We start from the raw sequence: 14227 nt of genomic DNA, 5'->3' as shown, positions 1-14227 counted from the left end.
CAAAATATCAACCAAATGTATATTTCCAGACTAATTTTTGCTATTACTTTTAAACAAGGTGATATATAGGGGCTGCGTGAATTCAGTTCTCCTTAAATTCACACAGGTGTCCAATTAGAGTTACCATAGCTGTAAAGAATCACATTAATATGAACATATTCACAAATGTTTGAAAGTCACTTTTAAAGTGTCACAATAATTTTGTATTGAGTATTGTTTTATCATGTGAAACCCGAAAATTCTCTTTTTGTGAAATATTTTGCTTTAAAAGATATATTTAATTTAAACAAATGACACTTGGTTTGGTAATGTTGTTACATTATGCAGAAACAATTATACACTTTTAGTTTTAGTGTAGCGTGTTTTTGGCTCCTCCAAACAGACTGGCAACACTTTAAAGAACTTTGAGAATTCACTTTTGCTATAGGTTCATGTGCTACACCTCTCACTGAAATGCAGTCTGCCCCAAGCTAAAAAATAAACCAAAAGGAAAAACCTGACCAGTGTAGTAAAAACATCAATACAGTTTCATACCACTAGATGGTGTGAATCACACACAAAAAAAAAACTAATAACAATAATTAAATAAATAAATCACTCTAGCCAAACAGATGATTAAGAAAATGTCTGCTTTATTAAGCAAACATGAAGAAAAAAAATCTAATTATTTATCTTTAAATTACCTGGGTTAAATAAAATATCATGGACTGCTCTTTAGTCATTACAACTTTATTTTTGCTCAACCCAAAATACTGTTCATGAAATGGCTTAAAGAGTAAAACACCACATGTATTTTTTTTGACACTACTGGGGAAAAAATAAAAAATGTATTTACCATACACAAGACAAAATATTAAAAAAATACAAAATCTTACAAACACCCTAACATTAACAGTTTTTATCACAGAAGTCATAGCTTCAGAAAAATACGTTCCATGACAAAAATCCCAAGAGAAATCACATTTTAAAATACTGAAAGAAATATTAAATATAGTAGTATCTGTGGTATGAATTCCACAGGACATAACATTGATGCCTCCCTACTGTTTAAACCAGTATACCATATCAATCTTAGTTAAAGAAATGTTTTTAAAGTGTTAAATTATGTATTGTTAATCAAGTTATTAATTGCCCAATAAAACTTTTTAGTTGAAATCTTATCTGTAGATTTAAGATGTAAAACAAAATGCAACATGTTTAACATTATTGGCCTTTTAAATAGGTTCAGACCACCCAGACCAAGTAATTATTGAAAACAAAATCAACAATTATCAAAAATGCTCATACTCACTTATTGCAGTCATTTTAATATTGAGAACTTCTAATTCATCTGATGCTAATGCAGTATGAATGCCACTAGACCAAAAACTAGATCACTGCTCAACATTCAGCTGCCCATTTGATGCAAGTCCTTTGGATTTTGGCATCATAGCCATTGATGTCAGAACTCTGGACACTTTAGAACGGAACAACTGTCTGTTTGCTACCTGAGGCAGTTCAAAAGGACTAATTATTCCTGGACTCATGGCAAGTGGAAGCTGACTTGGACCCTCTAGAATAGTGGAACCACTAACCGATGATCTACTTTGTCCACCTTCCCCTGATACAATGTTCTGAACACTTGGCAAGTGACCATTTGTAACTTGAGCCAGTCTCACTAAATTTGGAGCTCTTGTGCTCATAGACACAGGAAACTGACCTGGGCTTGCAACCAATAAATTGCCATCACTAACAGGACCCTCTAGAGTAGAATGACCACCAACCAGTAGTCTAGTCTCTGAACCTTCTTTTGATATAATGTTTGAAGCACTGGGGAAAGGACCACTTTCTAATAGCTGGTTGTTTACCTGACCAGGTGCAATTTGAGGCATTATTACTAGGTTTTGAGTTCCTGAGCCTCCTATCATTACATTACCTCCATTGACAGGACATTGTCCAATTGTTACTGTCCCTTGTCCATCATTCTGTGCACTGTAAAGGGAGCCGTCAACTACTCTTTGGTTCATATGTACTGATCCACCCAATTCTTGAGAATTTACTGGGTAAAATTGTTGAGGGCTCATGGGGCGATCAATGAATACTTTACCTCCATTGACTGAGCCATCCATAAGAGTAACTCTACCCTGCGCATTCCCTCCTGAAACTCTTACCATCTGCAGTGAACCAATTCCATCTAGTTGTTGCTGTGGCATCATTACAAGGTTTTGAGTTGGTGAAAAGTTCTGGATTACAGACTGATTAATATCAACTAATCCTTCGGTAATCATGATTGGACTTTGAGGTCCAATTTGTGAGTACAAGAAGGAATTACCAATGATGTTGTTTGCTAGAACAGCTTGTTGTCCAGTATGTGCAAGTGTATAGCCTTTACCTTGAGTCAGAATTCTCTCAGCTTCTGGAGTTCCATTAATTATGTACACACCTTGCCCAAGCCCATCCTCTGATAGCACAACATTTCTTGACATTGGTTGGTTGAACCCATAGTACATAGGCTCCTGTATGACAATCTCCTGAGTAGGTGCAGGTTTGAGAAGTGGTGGTTTAACAGGTTTCTCGTCGGGACTTGGTTGGACAAGTGGTGATTTAACAGGTATCTCCTCAGGACTGGGTTGGACGATGTTGGTCATTTTACTGGAAGATGCAGCTTCGTTTGGTGTTGTCTCAACAGTATTAACAATAACATTTGGGTCCGTCTGTCTGAATCCACACACCTCAGCCAAGGTCCTGAACTTTAAACCCAGGTTGTTCAAGAACTCCAGATCATCATTAGACTCGATGAAGCTGCAGTTCTCAATGGAACCGGTAACAGATCCTTCACCCTCATAATCATAGAGCTTCAGTCCTTTTATCGGAGAATCATCCTCCAGTATATACGTGGATTTCTGCAACAGAAGAATGAGTAATATCATCCTACATGTAATTTCATTCAGTGTTAATGGGATAGTCCACCCAAAAATTCTGATGGCACCCATTCACTAAAGAGTGGTGAGCGAATAACATAACAATTTTCTGCAAATTTGTATTTTTTTTTGTGAACTATTCCTATAAAAACAAATCAATATATATTTTTTAAATCACATACTTGTGCAAAGTATTCTTTTAAGAATGCATCATGCAAGACTTGTCCTTCTTGCCACCTCACAGAGTTTTCCATGTCCATATCACTGTAAAAGCCTCCAAATGCACTCTCCTGCATCTCTCCTACCATTTTAGCACTGTTATGTGCAGTCTGGTTCGACCTGGGGCCCTGAATTTCATCCAGTGGGTAATAAGACTTAGCTTTAACCATTTGTAAAGTGTCTTTGGGTAATTTAATTGCATTGCCCCCCTCATTGTAGAGTTTTGGTGGGATTCTCATCAGAGAAGCATCCTGCAAGAGAAACAGAATCAGTTATCGCATGACGGAAGTGCTTTACAATTTCACTTGTTCTCTTATATAAATATATATAAATATAAATATGAATATAAATATGAGCTGTGCAAGATCACAAAGGGATTTTCTTTACCCCATCTATTCCTTTTCCCTCTGTGCTATAGGACATAAGATGTTGCTTGGTATCAAATGGCATATCAGTAAAATGTTTTCCAGCATTCCCACAATCACATTTTATAACGGCCACAAGCGCCACTAAAGATAGAGACAGACAAAAAAACACAAAACAATGTCTGTTTCACAATGTCACCACCAATAATACATTTATAATACAGTGGCAGATCACAGTAAAGTAAACTCATGCTCACAGATTATGCAGAGGAATCCTAGAAGCAGGAAACCAATTCCTGTTGCTCCAATGCTGGCTGATGTAGTGTGTAATGCAGCCACTTTTGAAGAACAAAACAATCCTTCAGAGCAAGTGCAAACCTCTAAACGGAGGACTTGCTCATCAGGACAGGCAAGTCCTTGCTTGTCTCTGATTTCCATGGTGACTTCATAAAAACCAGGCCATAAGTGATCTTCAGGGAGCATTGAAACACTTACATCTGAAGAGGTGAGAAACAGTGAGAGACTATTATGTCACTTTCTACTCAAAAGTGAACAAGAATGATTATCTACTTTATATGTGGTGTGATTGCTTCAGTTTATTGCAAATAACCAAACAATGCTTACATCAAGAATTGTTTAACATACGGACCCTTAGAAATAAATCCTGTTTTTATCTGTTTGGTATTACCGTTTATTCTCTGCAGGTTCCATTTGCCCCTTGTCTTCTCTTCTATCAAACTGAACTCTAGTGGAGCTCCGTTGGGATCTGAATCGTGATCTTCTGCTGTGACATTGACTACACTGGTATCACTGCAGACAGTCTGCACATTATTAAGGAGTTTAGGGCAGTTATCATTCAGGTCCTCCACCTGCAAAGCTATAGTCCCTGTAGATGTCTGAGAGTGCAGTTCTAAAATAGCAAACAAAAAGCATGCTACAGTTAACCTTCTTAAATCATGTTCTACTGTTTGACATGTCTGACTCCTTCGCTACTGTTTAAACTGCATCCCAGGATGCACATTATGAAGTTTGAAGAAATTAAACAGTCTAAATTTGTTTATTTAGACTATTTGTCTAAATTATATATGCTAATACTAGTAATGGTTATGAAAAAAGTAGGTGTGTCCAAACATCTCAATGTAATGTTCTGACTAACTGTTCATACTAACCATCTGTAATGCAGAGGATCTTGGCATAGTAGGTCCCATTTACCACAAATGGAGACTCACGATCTGGTACCTTGTTCAGTTTTATCTCAGCCGTGTCCGTGTCAATAGAAATCCAGTTGTCAGGGTCATATGCCTTTGCATATCTAAACAAACATGGACAATTATACTATTACAATTTTAAGTTCTACATTTGGTTTAGTAATTTGAAGGTTTGAGGTTTATAAAAGTTTATAAAAGTTTCTGAAACCTCAAATAGGCCTATAGTATTCAATCAAATATTGTGAGAATGCTTCTAAACATGTTTAATATGCTTGGCTTGAGGTATGTACTGCATATATTCGACTAAATAAATCCTTGGAGAACACTTACTTGACTTTTTCTGCTGTTTTGCCTGTGTCTTCTTCTATAGCAGTGTAGGTGTCAATTACTCTTGGAAAATAATTTTTGGTGTTTTCAGATACAGATATAGGCTTGGTCCTTGGCTTGAACTTTGGGCCTTCAGGTTTGTTTTTGACACCGATCTTCACTGAGTATGTCTTTTGCTTGAGAACACTTCCTCCAAAACCTGCTCCGGAAGCTCCAGCTCCACCTCCACCACTTGCTCCAGCTCCACCTCCACCACCTGCTCCAGCTCCACCTCCACCACCTGCTCCAGCTCCACCTCCACCACCTGCTCCAGCTCCACCTCCACCACCTGCTCCAGAAGCTCCAGCTCCACCACCTGCTCCAGCTCCATCTCCACCACCTGCTCCCGCTCCATCTCCACCACCTGCTCCAGAAGCAAGAGGTGCTCCTGGATGAGCTTTGTTTGCTACAACTAGTTTCAGGTTCATATCAGATGCTGACTCAAAGTCAACAGGCTAGAGGAGAGAGCAAGGTGCAATTGGTTTCTCAAAAAAACAATCCTAGTAACAAATATGTAAACACACAGCCATATTACATTTCAGCCCTGATATCCTTTCTTCCATCACACAAACTTCTTAGAACTGTTTACAAAATAAGCACTGACCTTGTTCAGGTACAAAACACCCATATTTGTCTTCGGATCAGTTTGAATAGAGAAACGTCCATCCTCGTTCCCCGAGACTATGTCAAACTCAGCCAACCAATTGTCGGTGCTTTCTTCATCATTATCCAGAGCCTGGATCCTCAAAACCTCAACAGGGGCCTCATTCTCATCAATACTTGCTGAAAACTATGAAACCAAAACAATGTCCACACTTTGTTTTCTTGAGTTTTTCTTATACTACAGTAAGTAATTGAGAGGAATATTCTTGAGAAGGAGAAGTACAAATACTATTAAGCATGTTTTCAAAAAGTACTTAAATATACTTTAAAAGAATAAACTTAAGTGTGAACTTGTAGGCACTATTACTGCATGTTATTATAATGGAGTACTTTACATGATCTTTAGCATTTGTTAGTTAAATGGGTCATATGTTGTGATTTAAGTTTTTCCTTTCTCTTTGGAGTGTTACAAGCTCTTGGTGCATAAAGAAGATCTGTACAATTGCAAAGACTAAAGTCTCAAATCCAAAGAGATATTCTTTATAAAAGTTAAGATTTCTCCACGCCCCCTGAAACAGCTCGTTTAAACATGCCCCCACATGTCTACTTATAAGGACAGTCTGGCGCTTCTGACTGAAATTTTAATATTTCAATGCAACGTGTAAAAAGACAGTATAAGTCATTATAATCAGTAATTATGTCCCTGCTGGATAAAACAAATGCCTCGTTTATAATGGGATTCATTGTTTTTGTCTTGTCACACCAGGACATGCCATTATGTTAAGGGGTGTAACATTTCTGTCACACGCTTGAGGTATTCGGCCAATTACAATGCACTGGATAGCTGGCCAATCAGAGCACTACTCGCTTTTCACAACGATGAGCTTTGTAAAATCAATGTGTTTCAGAAAGGTGGGGCATAGAGGAGAAACAATAATGTACAGTATGTGGAAAATAATAATTTTTTTTTTTTTAGCCTTAAACCGCATAAACAAATTGAATTACGTCAAATACACCAAATAATGTTCTTTTTAGCAACGTCATATGACCCCATTTAATAAAAAATGCACTTTAAAGTAAAACTTTTCATTTGAAATAAGCCCAATCACATTTTAAATAATTGTGTGAAAGTCTGGTTTCTTTAAATACACTTTTCATTAATATCATATTAAATGCAGTTTTTTTTTTTAAATGTGTGCTACAAGTTTACAATGAATAAAGGTAGACACAATAATTTTTCACAAATTAATAAAAAAAAGACATAATCGTGACTAACTATTAGCCAATGCACATAGTCACCTCATCCTTCTCCAAAGTAGGAATATTGTCATTGACATCCAGGATGTCTATAAATACAGTAGTTGTAGCAGAATTTCCTTCAGGGCTTCCATACATGTCAGCAGCTTGCACCGTAAGAATAAAAGATTTATGTTCCTGTTGAAGAGAATGAAAACTTGAACCAGACAGTTTGGTGATAACTTTTGAAGCTATCGACATTCAAACACAAATACAAACATCAGTATAACTGGTAACAAATACCTCTCTATCAATCGTTGGGTTGTTTACAGAGATTGCTCCATTGTCTTTATGAACAGCAAAGAAAAGCGTGCCATTGTTTGGCTCCTGCTTGATCAAGCTGTACGCTATCTTAGTGTGAAGAGTGTTTGGCTCATCTTTATCTTTAGCCACAACTTGTGTTACAAAGGTACCTAGAAATGACACAGCTATTACAAAAAGAAATCTATCCACTAGATCTTTAGGATGAAGGATTGGTCATCTCTAATTTCAGAAAATCAAGCAATTTTTGCCAAAAAAAAAAAAAAAAAAAAATAGAAAGTGGCAGGCTCACCATCTGGTCTCCCCTCATATATGCTGACTCGTTCTGGCTTGTTGAAAACAGGTGGGTTATCATTCTGGTCCTCCACAATAATGTTTATTTTAATATTATCTTCAGCTATGGTGTTGTTAGGATACCATGCAGTGGCAATAAGCTACGAGACCAAAGAGAGTTCTTGGTTAGTAAACAAGTTTGTTAGCAATGTACTGATATGGGAGGGAAGTAATCATAATTGTATGCCATTATACAGACTAGTATAAGGTTTTTAGTTTAAACAGCAATAATTATACAATTTAAATAAAATACCAAACAAAGTTAAAATGTTTTGGCCAACAAATACTGTGATTGATCGATCAAATGATCAATTGATTAATTGATTTATTAATTGATTGGTTGATTGATTGAATTGATAGATTGATTACATTCTATTAGTCAGGGTTTGGCAAGGGAGGACCCAGATGCAGAATTAACAGGGGAAACAGTTTATTAACAAGTGTGGAACACAGATGATGCACTAAGACAGTCCACAATAGGGCAGGGCTCACGACAGGAGAACAGGCGGATCAGAAGGAGATGGCTCCAGACTCTGTGGCAAAAGGAGACCTTGTAGCAACTCAAGTAGGAAGGGCCTGACCCGGTTGAAGGAACCCCTTGTAGCGCCCCAATGTCAAAATAAAGAAAACAGCAACCTTGCTGAAAACTAGAAAGAAAAATAAAAAAAGGTGGGAAAACCCCCAAAAGGTTAAAGAACAAAAACACTAAACTACAAAGACTAGAACTAGACTACACATGGGAACAAATGAAAACTAAAAAAATAAGAGGGAACCAAATAAGATGCAAAATACTGATTAAAGAGTTCTAACAAGACTAAATATCCAAGCTAGAGACTGTACACAAGGCACACACAAAAACGAACCAGCAAGGACCAGAGGGAAATGAGCACAATATAAAGGGAGCAGATCACACAAGGATCAGGTGAACAATTAGACAAACAAAGGACTAAACAAGGGGGCGTGGTGATTAGAAACAAGGAGGCAGGACAAGGGGAGCACACGGCCAACATAAACAAAGACACAACCATGTGCTCAGGCACAAATGAACAGAGACACATTAAACAAAGATAGGACAGACAAGACTGTCAGGGCAGGATCCTGACAGTACCCCCCCTCCAAAGGACGCCTCCTGGCGTCCATCCTGGGTGGAGTCAAATGGGTCACAGGGCTGGTAGGGAGCCAAAATGGTACTGACTTGGGTGGTGGGTGGGAAGGGACCCATGGATGTCCAGGCCTGTAAGGAAACACAGGGGGTGGGACGGGAGAGGCGGAAAATGTTCCAGGGGAATGGTTTAAGGCTGACCAGGGTGGTGCCATCTTAGGGAAACTTTGCAGACCAGGACAGACAGAGGGTGGGTTAAGGGTGGGGGCATAGTTAGTGGCACCTCTACCAGCACATTTCACAGGTGAAGGTCTCCTACTGGACTGGGTATTACGGCCAAACTCCAGGATATTTTTGGTAGGCAAGACATGACTAACAAGGGATTCGGAGGTGGCATCAACGAGAGGTTTAGGGCTCTCTGGAAGGGCCTCCTTGGACAGAACATGGACAGTTTTTGAAGGTACAGCATGAGAGATAAAGTCATCTTCTGTGGGCTTTACATGACTGACAAGACTTTCAGGGTTGGCCTCCAAGGATGCGACAAGAACTTCTTCTGTAGTGGGGGGAGAGTCTGGAGTGGGCTCTGGGGATATAACAGGGATGCTCTTAGGGGCCACTGGACCAAGTTCAAATACTGACACTGGACAGCCCTTGGGATTTGTTGAAATGCCCTCCTGGGCTGCAGGAATAGGCTCAGGAACCGACTCTTGACTCCTGCTGGGGGATGACGAACTGCCCTCTGGGGCTATGAAGATTGACCATTGAACTGGCTCTTGACAGCCCTCGGGGGCTGCTAAACTACTCTCCAGAGCTGGAACTGGCACAAAGACGGTCTCAGGAACACATCCTGTGGCTTCTAAACGGTCCTCTGGGGCCATAGCAACAGGCTCTGGGATGGATTCTTGAGTACCCTTGGGGGCTGCAGGAACAGACTCATGAACGGATTCTTGGGTTACTGATGCTGACGCTTGACTGGCCTCTGGGGCTGCAGGGACTGGGTCTTCAGGAACAAACTCCTGGACTGGTACTGAAGCGGATTCTGAAGCAGACTTTGGAATGAACTGGGATGAAGACTCTAGACTCTGGTGAGGGGCTTGTGAAGATTCTGGAGGCTCCAGGGCGGAAGCATATTCAGTGCCTGAGGGGGCTGACGGCTTGAGAATGCCCTCCATGGATATGACCGAAATAGTGGGCCATTTAGGAGTGGTCTCCATCTCAGGCCTGACATGAGTGTCGGTGACAGAGCGAGGGGGCTGCTCAGGAGTGACGTCTGTTACTATAACAGGAAAAACATGCTGCTCAGAACCTGCCTCCATGGCCATAACTGAAGCATCAGGCAACTTGGGATCCAGGGTAAGTATACGAGGGGTCTCTGAACAAAGGGTTCTAGCCATCCTTGTGTGGGACCTCCTACCCTTACGTCCCCCAGGACCGGAATTTGTCATCTTGCCCACTTCTTGAGTGACTTGGACTGACATAAACACAGAATTATCAAGACTCGGCATGACTGGCTTTGACTTAACTGGGACAGACTTGACAGACACCGGAACAGAGGTTGACTGGGAAACTTCTCTTAGAGCTACCTTGACGACTTCAGAAGGCTTTATTGAAGCAGGAGCTGGCACTGAGCTACTCTCAGAGGCTGGAGCCAGCACAGAGGAGTCCATGGCAGCTGCAGCAACTTGGGCTGCCCTCCTCCTGCGGTCCCTTCGTTTCTCAGTGGGAGTCAGATGATGATCGTGGACTTGACTCGAAGAGGGAAGGAGGGCAGGTTGATGGTCACTGCTGATATCCTCTGGAGGATTAAGGATTTGCCAGTCCTTGCGGTGATGCACATAATTAGAGAAGTCCCAGAAATTCAGAATACGCAGCTGTTCCATCTCCCATCGAGGTAAGGGGTCATCCAGAGTGAGGTTGAATGCCTCCTTCAGGGTTGCATCATCATATTCAAGGCCCCTAGCCATAGTCCAAAAGAATTGGGCATAGGACCGTGGTTCCTGGCCCTGCTGACGAAGCGATGCCAGTGCCTGTTGGAGCGCCAACCTCCCTTCCGCAGTGGCAGGTGGAACAATTTTAATACTCATTCTGCTGGGTCCTAGAAGGGCTGGTTCGTTCAGTCAGGGTTTGGCAAGGGAGGACCCAGATGCAGAATTAACAGGGGAAACAGTTTATTAACAAGTGTGGAACACAGATGACGCACTAAGACAATAGGGCAGGGCTCACGACAGGAGAACAGGCGGATCAGAAGGAGATGGCTCCAGACTCTGTGGCAAAAGGAGACCTTGTAGCAACTCAAGTAGGAAGGGCCTGACCCGGTTGAAGGAACCCCTTGTAGCGCCCCAATGTCAAAATAAAGAAAACAGCAACCTTGCTGAAAACTAGAAAGAAAAATAAAAAAAGGTGGGAAAACCCCCAAAAGGTTAAAGAACAAAAACACTAAACTACAAAGACTAGAACTAGACTACACATGGGAACAAATGAAAACTAAAAAATAAGAGGGAACCAAATAAGATGCAAAATACTGATTAAAGAGTTCTAACAAGACTAAATATCCAAGCTAGAGACTGTACACAAGGCACACACAAAAACGAACCAGCAAGGACCAGAGGGAAATGAGCACAATATAAAGGGAGCAGATCACACAAGGATCAGGTGAACAATTAGACAAACAAAGGACTAAACAAGGGGGCGTGGTGATTAGAAACAAGGAGGCAGGACAAGGGGAGCACACGGCCAACATAAACAAAGACACAACCATGTGCTCAGGCACAAAATGAACAGAGACACATTAAACAAAGATAGGACAGACAAGACTGTCAGGGCAGGATCCTGACACTATTTGAGACACACATGGCAGTTGCCCCTTCTAAACTAACATGGCATTTAAGAAAATGCTTTTGCTAAATTAAGTTAAACTTTTCAGTCTAGTTTTAGTTTTTTTTTTTTTTAAGTGTTTGTGCTGCCTTAAATTTTTGTTTTAACCAACTCTAATATCTACGTCACTTTTCAAGTTAACATTTTACGTTACATTTTTTTTACAGTGCTCTCTGGAGATTTTATTTATTTAATTTAGTTTTTTTTTCTTAGAACCTTACAATTTACAGATATATATATATCTTGTTAAAACTAGTCCCAGTAGGCCTAACACATGACCTACAGTATGTTGAATATACTTCATCTTAAATCTGTGTGTTTATTATCCTCACGGTATAGTTTTGTCTCTCCTCGCGATCCAGAGTCCGTGTGATGCGAACCCATCCTTTTTTCTCGTCTAGTATGAAGTTACCAACAGGTGGCTGGTTGACTCCTGGGCCTCTTACAGTGTAGCGCAGTGACGAGATCTCATCAAGGTCAGATCGTATCTGAGAAATGTAACATTGCATGGTTAGACTTCTGTCATCAAAGACAAGAGCACAAGGCAACTTTCCTTTTTTTATTTTTTTTTTTTATTTTTTGAAAATTTAAGTTTAAAATCACAATTAACATGACAATGAAAATCATACAAAGTTGTGATACAATACATACAATACATAGTCTGGCTTGTTGAAATTATATTCAATTCATATTACTAGGAATTAACTTGATTTTTAAGACCAAAATTATGATGTTTATATGTGTCTTACAAACAGTCCTGTTACCACATGATTTCACCCATTACGAAAATGTCAAATTACTTAAAATTGTAACACACCTTATGGTATAAAAAAGAGATCAAACAAATATTACTATTGTCTTTAATTTTTGGATAGTAAAGTTAATCTGACCCTAAACCCAATCCCTCATGAGTGATAACCTTCGTTTGTACCCTGTTTGAGGAAAGAGCTGGCTGTGTAACTTGGAAACTGATTTATTGAGAGAATAAATCATGAATATTAAATAGCATTTAAACGTTATTATTGAAGCAAGCCAGCATTTTAATGTGCTGTACATGCAATGACTGGAGAGAATCGCTGTATCTACAATATGTTTTTTTTCTACTACCTTGCTGAAATAGGGTGAATCACTGTAGTCTACATTTTCTGTAAATCTTTTGGCAGGGACGACCCATTCCCTTTTATGACGCCGCTTCTGTGAACCGGTCCAGCAGTCTCCAGTGCTCAGGATCTGGTTAAAAAATAATAACAATAAATTAAATATCATTTCATGCCATTTTTTATTATTTATGGCCTGATGCTCTAATTATGTTTTTAATAGTGATAGGTGGTTGTGCATTCCAATGTGAGACAAAAGACACACATATTTAGTAGAGTGAATCATATGTCACGTCACAATGCCAATGACCTGTTTTAATGTTTGAGCAGCATTGTGAAACCATCACACCACAACGTCACAATTCAGTATTAAAGATCTGTTTATTACTGTAAAATATACTGATAATAATATATGTGGTATTGAAAACCACACAATAACTTAAACTTATCAAAAATGTAATTGTTCACAAACAGAATGTTGCTGTTTTTTACCTTATAAAGTATGAATAAACTATGAATTGCTTTGTTAAATATAATATACATTTTATATATGAAATGCTTTTTACTTAGATAAAAATAATATTTTGCAATACAATTGCATGTATTGTCTTTTAAAAGATAATTGGTTTACTTATATTTCACATCCATTCATTAATGAAAATTTGGTGATAACAAATAATATTGTTTTAGTTGAAAACAATTAAGTTATGATTAAGTTTAATTAAGTTTATTGTTTAAGTTTAATTAAGATTAATTCAATTATGACTGTTTATCTAAGCAATGTTTCTTCAGGTCCAAAAAGACCCGGGATGTGAAAATCATATGGAGATTTTGAATGTATTATGAATGATCAATACATTTATCACAGCAATCTTTAAGTTAAACAAACTTAAAGATTAAGTAAAACATAAAATTTTGTTCCAACTAAAATTGTTAGTTTATGTTAGCTCAGGTCCATTAAATAATATTACCATTATATAATTAAAATATTTTTATTTTAATAATGTATTACTAAATGTTGAAATAACATGAACTAAGATTAACAAATGCTTCCTAATTCTATGTTAACTACTGTAGTAAACTAATGATAACAATGGGAACCTTAAAGTGTTACTATACAATATTTGGTAATGTTACAACAGCATTTCTCACTACTGAATCACTGACATTTTTTACAATGTTTTTCTTTTCAGGTAATCTCATTTTGATAATATTTTGAAGTTTATATATATATATATATATATATATTTTTATTTTTTTTTCTTTGAACAGCAGACAAAAATACTGATCACGACAATGATTTCCATCGAGGTATACAGTATTTACATATTGCATTTAACACCCTTCCACAACACTCAAATGATCCAATTTCTCCAAAAGAGAATTTATTTGATACATCCACATTGTTTTCTACTCACCTGCACTGTGAGAAACAGCAACAAGGCTGGAACCAGCGAAGAGCGTGGGAACATCTTCTAGAAGAGATGAAACAAATCTTTCAGTGGGAGTGTTGTAAGTGACAGAGCTTATCAACCTGACACTGTTTATGGCACCACACATATATAAGACTAAAGCATCTTTAGGTCCGCCCAAAGAAAAAAGA

The 14227-nt window shown here is 38.6% G+C and overlaps 1 protein-coding gene across 1 annotated transcript; it reads right to left on the bottom strand.

Annotated features, from left to right (window-relative positions):
• Positions 1–1343: 1343 nt before the first annotated feature.
• Positions 1344–14149, bottom strand: zmp:0000001074 (desmoglein-2-like protein). Its single transcript, XM_059497992.1, has 14 exons — positions 14043–14149; positions 12635–12757; positions 11860–12015; positions 7511–7652; positions 7201–7370; positions 6961–7095; positions 5663–5848; positions 5023–5513; positions 4654–4796; positions 4173–4394; positions 3742–3981; positions 3507–3628; positions 3083–3370; positions 1344–2882 (listed from the first exon to the last, which is right to left on the bottom strand). The coding sequence occupies exons 1-14, from the start codon at positions 14094–14096 to the stop codon at positions 1374–1376; spliced, it is 3981 nt and encodes a 1326-aa protein (XP_059353975.1). The 5' UTR covers positions 14097–14149; the 3' UTR covers positions 1344–1373.
• Between the last annotated feature and the right edge of the window lie 78 nt (positions 14150–14227).

Source organism: Carassius carassius, chromosome 18 (assembly GCF_963082965.1).
Source record: "Carassius carassius chromosome 18, fCarCar2.1, whole genome shotgun sequence".
In the NCBI taxonomy this organism is placed as follows: domain Eukaryota; kingdom Metazoa; phylum Chordata; class Actinopteri; order Cypriniformes; family Cyprinidae; genus Carassius; species Carassius carassius.
This window is presented reverse-complemented; position numbering and strand designations above follow the sequence as displayed.